The 10,835-nt window shown below is 52.0% G+C and overlaps 1 protein-coding gene across 1 annotated transcript; it reads left to right on the forward strand.

Annotated features, from left to right (window-relative positions):
• Nucleotides 1-9,554: 9,554 nt before the first annotated feature.
• LOC309447952 (olfactory receptor 14A16-like) lies at nt 9,555-10,517 on the forward strand (the record flags this gene model as incomplete). The annotated part of the gene is made up of 1 exon (XM_082069096.1): nt 9,555-10,517. The coding sequence occupies one exon, from the start codon at nt 9,555-9,557 to the stop codon at nt 10,515-10,517; it is 963 nt and encodes a 320-aa protein (XP_081925222.1).
• Nucleotides 10,518-10,835: the final 318 nt, after the last annotated feature.

Genomic DNA, 10,835 nt, shown 5'->3' on the forward strand with positions numbered 1-10,835 from the left:
TTGGACAGGCTCATTACAAATGTCCCTGTTTGCTACCTCTCCTTTGCCATCCACATCACATGCTGTTCTACACAGTCCTACACCTGCCCCTCTTTCCCTGTGGGAAATTCTGGATTGTGGTCTCAGAAGTGCAGACTGATCAGAGAGGTTCAGAGGTCCCTCAGAAAGGCAGACGTCAAACCCATCTTCAGGAATGGCAGGAAGGAGAACTGGGAGAAAGACAGGATGCTCAGCCTACGTCTGTCCCCGGGAGGGTGACGGGCCACATTCTCCTGCAGGCATCTCCAGGCAGTTGAAGGACAAGGAAGATGCTGCTGAACCCAAATGGGCAGGGGAAAGAAAGGCATGTTGAGTACATGGAGTTTTGCAAGGCCCCAGACATGGTCTCCTGTGGTGCCTTAGAGCACATTGGGGAGATCTGGGATGCAGATGTGGATGTTGTGATGGGTGGAGAGTCGGCAGCATGACCAAACCCAAACATCATCAGTGGTACAAAGTCCTGTGTTCAGCCAGTTTCTTGTGGCATCCATCAGTGATGAGTACTTGGGCCAACACTGTCCAACGGCTTTATTCTGCCTCTTCATTATGTCATGGAGCACATTTTCAGGTCCTTTGTGGAGGATGCAAAGCTGGGCAGAGGCCTAGAACAACCTCACCTGGTGCACCCTGCCTTGAGCAGCAGAGGGAGACAAGATGATGATCAGGGCTCTCTTCACACCTGAGTTATTCTGTGGTTCAATGAATCTTTACATTGGAGAGGTGTTTGAAAAAATAATATGTCATCCTTACCAGTTAAAAGAATGAATCCTGCCTGCAATTGCTAACCTAAAATATGTAAATCCTTTCAGTTTTGGTAAGTCTGCTCCGCTAACAAAGATAAAAGTGGCGTTTAAAACACCTAATCAGAACCTGCAAAGAATACTGTCCTTGCAGTGCAGACACTCTGGAGCCTGCACGATCAGTTGAGTCTTGTTTTAACATCTGTCTCAAGACTGTTACATAAAGTGTCCTTTAGCTGAGCTTTGCTCCTTTTACACTCATTATAATACTAAAACACACATCCCCAGGATGGGAGCCCCAGGCTCAGCCCGGGACCCTCTCTCAACAAGCACGTGTAGTGGTAAAATGATTATGTAACCAACATGCCAATGTGTGAACACTTGGCACTTTAGGACTGCCGGGAGGGTCTGAATGTAGGGATAAGATGTGTATATAATAGATGTTCCTTCTCTATCTTTTGTGCTGGTTTCATTTCAGCATCCAGACTTGCACAACTCTGGAATAAACAATATCTCATCTCTAGGTGTGGGATTGGCTTTGCACCTCAGGTAGCAAATTCACCATGAGCAACCAGGAAGAAGGAAAAAAATCAAGAACAAAAGAGGTAGGAGAGGACATAGAAAAGGTTTCAACATTTCACACTCCTGTCAAGAATGCTTCTCCTCTCAGATCTTTAGCAGGAAATAGATTTGATCAGTTTGATAAAACAAGCATAGTTTTATCTAGTCAGGTAGCGGCCCATAAGGGGGGGATGGATGGGTGTGGGATTATGATGTCAGTTGAGTCTCCGAAACTCATAATTGAGTGGAAAGACTTTGGCTGTGAAGGGACAGTGGGGTCAGTTCTGTGTCTGGAGGTGACAGCCCAGCAGCAGGGACATGGCTGGGAAAGAACCTCTGCCCAAGGGGCCACAGGTCTTACCCAGGAAGAGAGACGGGTTGTCATGTCCATCCCACCTGAGAACATGACGGGACATTGGCAGGGACATGGTCGTGTCTGTCAGAGAAGCTGAAAGGCCAGCAGCACTCATGGGATTTAGAAGATCATGGCGAGGTGACTTCTCTCTGGTCAGGTAAAAGACCACAAGAAGCCTAACGGGTTGGGTTCCCTGCATGAAGGGCAGTTTGTGAGATGGTCGAGCTTTTCTTGATAGTGGGAAGAAGCAGGAAAGAGAAAAGTCTACTTGGAAGGTGAGGACTGGATATGAGGAGTAAGAAATGTCACTGGAAGGGCAGTGCTGTGGGGCAAGAGGTGACCCAGAGGGAGCTGGATCAGCCCATGGTTTGTGTTCCAAAGAGCAGCCAGTGAGGGTGCAGACACAGCAGTGAAGGTGCAGAAATGCTGGGCTGAGAGCAGGTGGGGAAGCGAGATGGGTGTCTGCAGCCTGCAGGGAAAGAGGGGCAGGGGTAGCACCGTGTAGAACAGCCTGTGGTGGAGATGGCAAAGGGCGCTGTAAGGCTGGAAGGGACCCACAGAACCCAGGTCTGTGTCCCCTTGGCCATGGCAGTTGTCTCTGCCACTGAGGCCCAGGAGAAGACATGTTGTCCTCATGGCACTGGGGCCTCGCTGCCTCCTTGCAGCCCCATGGGGAAGCTGGAGGTTTTTGTCCCAGTGTTGTCCTTCCCTGGGCCTTGCACACCCACATCCCACGGTCCCAGGAAGAGCCCTGAGCTGTGTGTGAGGGACAGGATCCCCCTTCCCATTGCCTGGAGCTCATGGCTTCTCCTTTCTGCTTCAGAAAGCAAACCAAGGGGTTTCTGAGCATCAGAGCTGAAGACAAGACTCAAAGGAGACCTCATGGTGGCTACAGCTTCCTCACAAGGGGAGAAGGAAGGGAAGGCACTGATCTCTTCTCTCTGGTGACCAATGACAGAACCCAAGGGAATGGCAGAAAGATGTGCCAGGGGAGGGTCTGTTGAACATGAAGAAAAGGTTCTTCCCCCAGAGGTGCTGGACACTGAACAGGCTCCCCAGGGAGACGTCACGGCCCCAACCTGACAGTGTTCAAGAAGAGACTGGACAACATCCTCAGACACATGGTGTAAACTGTGGCTTTGTCTTGCGCAGGTACAGGAGTTGGACTCAGTGATCTTTGTGCACCCGTCCCAACCCAAGAGATGATTAGATGAAATACTAGGTCAAAAGTCTATGTTTCCATTGTACAGATGAGTTGTAAACATAAGTCCACTGTGTGCATGTGGTGAGATGAACTCATCGGGACTTTACAGCATTTCACACAGTTTTGACATATTGGTGCTTTCCTGTGGCTACCCTTTCTGCACAAATGATCATAAAAAGACATAAAAAAAACAACCGTTTAGTGAGACATGGTCATAAAAGGGCTGTTCTGGACAAGAAAGCCCACCATGAACTCTGGAGGGAGTGAGGAAGTTCATAATAAGCACCAGGAAGAACCAAGAAGCTTAAGGCCTCTTCTGAAGAGCAGAAGGCCTATGCAGCCGTGATTGGCCATTGTAGGTGTGGGAGAGGGTCAGGGCATGTCAGGGAGAAGCAATGAGATGGTGATGGCTTCAGTGAACCCTTCCAGCCATGTCTGAGCCCAGAAATGGAAAGCAGTTGATGTCTGCAGGTGGAGGAGGAACAGGAGGAAGATTTTCCTGGGAATACGGAAGGTAGAAGGGCCTCTCTTGGGCTAATCATGTATGGCAGTGCCATTTCCATGTTGTGGGCATGGCTGTGGCTGGGAGATGGGGAACGGCTGCTGCTGGGGTGGCTGTGCTCAGTCATGGCCCATGAGCTGACCCTGCTCTGCTCCTCTCTTACACTGCCCACACTTGGATGGTCCTCAGGAATCACCCATGACCCTGGTGGATCCATGAACCTCCTGCAGTGATGGGCATGGATCCAAATCGGGGATTCAAGTGAGTGTGGGACTGGGACACTGAGGTGACTGGTGACCATTGCCAGGTGTATGAAAGAAGCTGGATGAGTTGTGAGGAGCTCACAGGCATTTCCAACTCCACAGAAAACCAGAGCCTTGCAGGTAAAGCAACAGGAGTTGACATAAAACCCATCCCAAAACACGAAACACTCACACTGACCACAGTAAAAGACTTGAAAAACATTGGAGAAAAATCTACCAGGTCCCAGGGTTCAGGGCTCAGCCATTCTGGTGATGAACAAGCATCAAGGGCTGACATGGCATCAGAGCCACCTCCACATGGCCCCCACCACCTGGAACCAGTGTCTCCAAGTCTTCCCTTCACCAGCCTCCAGGGACAGGGACCTGCACTGGTTGTTTCCTTCACAGCTGTGTCAGTGATGGCCCTTCATGGGCTCCAAACACCCTCAGAACTTGGGGTTTGCTTCTGCCTTTCACTTCATTAGAGGTTTGTTCTTTCAGTATCTGCAGTTCAGGATCATGGCACCAGAGGGGTCACTAACATCTAAAATGCTCTTACAAGCCAAGGCTCTGTGCATCATTTTCCTAAAGGCTTCAAGTCTGGTGTGGATGATTACGGACATTTCAGGAATAGCCAAACAGAGAGCATTTCCATAATAAATAGAAATAAAGCCAAATTTCTTCTATTTCCATCCAGGATTGCCCTTCACTCTCTTTCCAGAACAGGTGGCATCAGCAGCCTCCAGGTCATATTGATGTGGAGCGTCTCCTGATAAAGACTGAATATGTCAGAAAACTGGGTACCTAAATCACCATGTGAGTGAGGAGACAGGCCAGGACACCTCAAGAGGAGTCACACTCCTCTGGACCAAGAGGTGGGTGTTCCTGGCAATCTCAGGTGCCACAGCACAGCGATACTTGTGTTCAGGGAGCTGGTCAAGTGACCCATCTCCTGTTCTGTAACGGTGTCTGAGTTTGCTCAGGTCACCCCTGACTTGAGCCCCATCCACTGCTGGGTGTTCTCCAGACTCCTGCCTTCAGGAACAAAGTCCCAGGAGACCTTGCTGGTGAAGATGGAGACAAAGAAGCCATGAAGAACCTCAGTCCTGTCTGATTCTATTATTACAAAAGTTCAGCAGCAGGTCTACGTTACCCTGATCTTTTTTTGTAAGGAACTGTGTCAGCTCATCTTGCTGCCCTCAGCCTCCCCTGCAGGTATCAATTCCAGGGCAGCTTTGGCATATTCTCTGCATCCATGGACAAGGTTTCTAAATTCCTCCTTTGCAGCTTCCCCTGCTTCCACCTCCTGTGTGCTGCCTTTTTGCCCTGCAGCTCCATCAGTTCAGACGAGCAGTCTCATGACATAAATACTTCTTTACATGCGTACTTGGAGAGATCCTTCTTGTGCTTGGAGCAGCCTGTTCTGTAAGGCTGATCAGATTTCCTGAGCTCCTTCACCCTTCTGAGCTTCTTCCCATGGCACCACCTGAATCAGCCCCCCCAGTATGTCCAAGTCTTCTCCTCTGGAACCCACCAGCCTGTGTTGTGCTGCTGGCCTTCCTCCCTCCCCTCTGGTGCCTGGGACCCCACTGTGTCCTGGTCACAACAGCCAAGGTGGACACTGATGTTCACATCCCTCATCAGCTCTTCCTTCTTTCCCAGTTCCAGACCTGGAGAACATCACCCTTGTTGGCCCACCAGGCAGCTCTGTTAAGCAGTTGGCCCAAGATTCTTTGGAGTGTTGGCATCTGCAGCTTTGCCTGACCAGTGAATGTCAGGGCAACTACAGTTCCCTGTAGGAATCTGCTCATTGACTGGTGTCTTCCTTGAGTTGCCGACAGAAGATCTTTACAATTTCTTCTCCACGATCCAGCAGTTTTTAACACACAACAGGTTGTCACCCTGTACTGGGTTTACATGGCAAAGTCCTGGAACTGGGGGTGAGTGGGCTCTGCTACAGTTGCCACCTCTCTGAGAAGACAACAGGAGTTTGATCGACATCAGACAGAGCTGATTTCAGCTGCTCCAAGATGGACCCACTCCTTGCCAAATCTGAGCCACTCAGTGATGCTGGCAGCACCTCTGGGATATTGTATTTGAGAAAGGGCATAAAACGCTGCACAACAGCAGGTGGGAGAGAGGAGGGAGGAGATGGGAGAGAAAAGCTCTGCAGACACCAAGGTCATATCCCACAGGACCCAAGCAGGTCCCTCAGCAGCCAAATCCTGCTCTCCTGAAATCCTGCTCTTGGCCTTGTTCTCATCTCCCAGGAGCCTCAGCTCCACTTTCCCATCCCTGACTGTGCCATCCTGACCAACTCTTCCTGGTTTGTAAGTGTGAAGTCCCACAGGGCACCTCACCCCACTGACTCCTCAGTCACCCGTGTCAGGAAGATGTTGTCAATGAGCTCCAAACCCTCCTGGATGGCTGGTTCCTTGCAGATATTGGGATATCTCAGGTCTGCCACGAGGACACGGCCCTGGAAACATGAGGCTTCTTTCATTTGTCTGAAGGAGGCCTCATCTCACTCCTCTTCCTCATCAGTGAGTCTGTAGCTGATGTCCAGTCACCACAACACTGCCCATGTTGTTCTGCCCTCTCATGCTGACTCCTCAACGTTCAGCTGACATTGTCTGTCTCCAGGCAGAGCTCCACGCATTCCTGCTGCTCTACCATATGAACAGAACATCTCTCTTTGACTCCTGACCTCTGGCATTATGAGCACCAGGTGCACAAGACTCCACAGTTTCTGCAGGAGATTGGACTAGATGATCTTTTGAGGTCCCTTCTAATCCCAAACATACTGTGTGATACTGTGAGATGGTATTTATAGTGTCCTATAACTCCTCATGCTGTGATGTTGGGAGATACAGCCCCATCAGGATAAACAATCTGCAGGCAAACTTTAACAGCTGAGCAAATGGAGATTCAGTCCAGGGAGAGTCCAGACCTTGAGAAAATCTGAGATTTACCCAACAGAAAACTCTTAATTTGTAGAAGGAGAAATGGGCAGTGATGTCAGGGGGGACAATAACCCATACGATCAGGACAGAGCAGGACCTGACACGCTGAGCAGTGACCCTGAGGAGAAGGGCCTGGGCACTACAAGGTCCCCACACCAGCCCGTGGTGCACGCTCACCATGAACAAGGCAGCTGCACACGGGGCTGCGTAAGGAGGAGCGTGGGGACCCAGACACCTGCAGTTCTCATCCCATTCGGTTCAGCACTGGTGTGACCCACACACACGGGTGTGTGCCAGTGTGCGGCTTCCCAGTTTGGAGAAGCAGGGAGGAACTGGAGAGTGCAGGGCTGTGCCAAGGCAGGTTCAGCACCTTGTGCACATGGTGTGGGGTGCTGAGGGACCTGGGCTGCTTTGGCCCAGCAGTGCTGGGGAGGCTGCAGCAGTGCAGGAGTAGCCTGAGAGTGCTTGAAGGGCGGTTTCAGAGATGGTGGAGGTTTCTGCATAGTGGGAAAGAGCATGAGAAAGAAATATTGGCCCAAAGTGCAGCTGGGGAGGTCCAGGCTGGACATGAGCAGAAAGGAATGTGATGGAAGGGCAGTGCTGTGGTGGAGCAGGTCAGCAGAGGGAGTCTGCATCAGCCCAAGGCTTTGTGCTTCAAGGAACAGCCTGGGAGGATGGAGAGAGCTCAGCAAAGGAAGGAAGATGCTCAGACAGGAGCAAGGTGTGGCAGCAGGGGGGATGTCTCCAGCCTGCAGGGACAGAGGTGCAGGGGATGCCACAGCACAGGACAGGCTGTCGTGGAGATGATCACGGGATGGAAAGAGGCTGAAGCCCCACCAGACATGAGCTCCTTCTCCCCTTGGCTGTGGCTGTTGTCTGCACCTCTGATGCCTGTGAGGAGACACCTTGTCCTTGCAGCACAGGGCCTCATGGCTCCTTGTCCCCAGCCAGGAACCTGGGAGGTGTGGGACCATAGTCCTGCCCTTGGCCTTGCACAGCCCCACATCACACTGTCCCAGGAAGGGCCCTGGGCAACGTCGGAGGGACAGGATCTGATTTCCCAGGGCTGGGGGTCAGGGCTTGGCCTTTTGGTTAAAGAAACACAATCAGGTTTCCTCAGCATCACAGACATCTTTACTTTGCTTTTGCTGACCTCCAGTTTTCTTCTCTAACCGAACCTGGATATTGTTTCTCAGTAGGTTCCCTCAGTGGGACCCATTAACATTACAAGAAACTTTGGAGTTTGATTCTGACTTTGACTTCTTGAGAGGTTTCATCAACTTCCTCCAGGGTCTGAGGTCCATGGACTCAGCCCCAAACCCACCAGAGGGGTCATTAAAGCGCCTTGTGCTGCTCCTGTGCTGCTGAGCTGGGCTGGGCTCCTGGGACACAGGGAGCTCATGGCAGCGGCAGCGCTGCAGAGAGACAGCTCTGCCCAGGAGCAGCTCCTCTGCACACGCAGCAGGGCTGAGGGCTCTGCCTGGGGATCTCAGGAGACGAGCAAGGCAGAGAGAGATTAAAGGTGGTCAGAACTGGGAGGATGCTGAGAGCTCACTGGAGGAGAAACCTTTGCAGCCCTTGCCATGGTAAGTCTCTGGTGCAGGGCAGTGCAGCTGTAGCTCCTGGAGGCACCTCCTGAAACTGGCACAGGCACAGCTGGTGGGATCTGTAAGGACGGGGCTCTTGTCAGGCCATGTTGAACAGCTGTGAAGCCGGGTGAGCACCCAGGGGTGCCCAGGGCTGTCCTGCAGAGCAGGGTCCCTGCACCCCAGGGCTGTGCCGGGCAGGGACTCTGCCGCCTGCCAGGGTCAGCGCTCAGCCTGCCTGGGAGATCCCATGGCAGCAGCTGTGGGGGGAAGGAGCGACCCCCGGCAGGGCAGGCAGGGAGCTTGTGGGGTTGAAGGGGGTTGTGTGGGTCAGGGCTGCTCAGAGCTCCAGATCCCCCCACAGACGTGGCAGAGGGGCCTTCTTAACAATGACATTGATACAGCAACAGCTGCAAGGGAAGGAGTCTGTGCTTTCAGTTTTCCACCCTTGGTTAGCTGGGTGTGCAGTGGGAGATGGGGATTTATTTCTCTCTTTGGAGCAGACACTGAGAGCCCAGTTCTTGTTAGGACTTGTCTGAGCTGCTCCTGAGCCCCTGCACACACAGAGCTGCCCCTGGGCAGTGCCAGGAGGTGTGAGCAGGACAGAGCTGAGCACACAGCGGGTGGGACGGGGTCTGTGACACTGACAGGGAGCAGACCAGGGACAGACACACAGCTGCAGGCAGCACAGACATGGGCAGGGAGAGGGAGATGGACCAGAAATGCTGGGGAGGGGATTCAGGCCCCCCTGCCATCCCCTGCAGTGCAGACACATTTCCCAGTGCAACCCCTGGTCTCCTCCCCTCCCCAGCAGACCCTCTGCCCCAAAGCCATGGGGTCCAGGTCACGAGTCTCCACCTCAGCAGCTGGACCTCCAGGTGAAGGGTTCCTGCAACGTGGTACACAAAAAAGGTGCTAAAAGTACTTGCTCTACAGTGTCATTATGTGAGTGGCAGCAGCACAGCCGGGTCAGGAGAAGGTTCCACAGCATGCCCGTCTGCCTTTCTGTCCTTGCTTTATTTTGTGGTAGCACTGCAGTGTCCTTCCCTGTTTCTCCACCTGTCCCTGGTGCTCTTGCTCCCTGGGGTTGGGGTGCGAGTGTCGGTCACTATTTGTTCTGACATTAACTCAAGGAGTCTTGCCACAGAGCAGTGTTCATGGAAACCAGATGCCCAAGCTGTCTTTTAAGCTGTGATGAACAGATTTTTGTCACTTGGTAGAAAGAGAGAATGCGCAGAAACATCCCTCCATCAGGGAGGGGGTTTTCCATGAGAAACAACATGATATTTTCCCCAGAGAAGTCTCCCCTAACTTGTCACTGTCTTTCCTCCTTGCACAGGTCCTCATGCCCACAGGCAGCCAATGTCCAACAGCAGCTCCATCACCCAGTTTCTCCTCCTGCCGTTCGCAGACACACGGGAGCTGCAGCTCTTGCACTTCTGGCTCTTCCTGGGCATCTACCTGGCTGCCCTCCTGGGCAACGGCCTCATCATCACCACCATAGCCTGGGACCAGCACCTCCACACCCCCATGTACTTCTTCCTGCTCAACCTCGCCCTCCTCGACCTGGGTTGCATCTCCACCATTGTCCCCAAGTCCATGGCCAATTCCCTGTGGAACACCAGGGCCATCTCATACTTGGGATGTGCTGCACAGCTCTTTCTGTTTGTCTTATTGACCTCAGCAGAGTATTGTCTCCTCACCGTCATGTCGTACGACCGCTACGTTGCCATCTGCAAACCCCTGCACTACGGGACCCTCCTGGGCAGCAGAGCTTGTGTCCACATGGCAGCAGCTGCCTGGGCCACTGGGTTTCTCAATGCTCTGCTGCACACGGCCAATACATTTTCACTGCCCCTGTGCAAGGGCAATGCCCTGGGCCAGTTCTTCTGTGAAATCCCCCAGATTCTCAGGCTCTCCTGCCCAGATGCCTACCTCAGAGAATCTAGGCTTATTGTTGTGGGTGTCTGTTTCTTCTTTTTTTGTTTTATGTTCATTGTGGTGTCCTATGTGCAGATCTTGAGGGCCGTGCTGAGGATCCCCTCTGAGCAGGGACGGCACAAAGCCTTTTCCACCTGCCTCCCTCACCTGGCCGTGGTCTCTCTGTTTTTGATCACTGCCATTTTTTCCCATGTGAAGCCCCCCTCCATTTCTTCCCCATCCATAAACGTGGTGGTGTCTGTTCTGTACTCAGTGGTGCCTCCAGCAGTGAATCCCCTCATCTACAGCATGAGGAACCAGGAGCTCAAGGGTGCCCTGAGGAAACTCATGGCTGGATTCTTTTCAAAGGCATTAAACTTCCCATCTTCTGCGTATCACTCATGACATAACTGATGACAGGTCCAGTCTGTCTTTTTTATATTTTATAGTTGTATATGAATGTTTGGAGTTGGGGGAAGGTTTGTTTGATTTTGCTTTTTTAACTCTGATGATATTGCCCATAAAGAAATGTTATTATTCATCCCACTTTAAATCTCTGTACACCTTTATAGTTCGAGTCATAGACCTTGTAAATGAGAAGTCATGCTCTCTGTGTATTTAAACAAAATAAATGACTCTGCAGTGAACTGTTTGTCTGAGATCTTTCCACCTTTGTGAAGCTCAATACGAGGTGTCTGTGTGCGAAGATGGAAGAAACAGTTA

This window comes from Streptopelia decaocto, assembly GCF_964273445.1.
Source record: "Streptopelia decaocto genome assembly, chromosome: 19".
NCBI lineage: Eukaryota > Metazoa > Chordata > Aves > Columbiformes > Columbidae > Streptopelia > Streptopelia decaocto.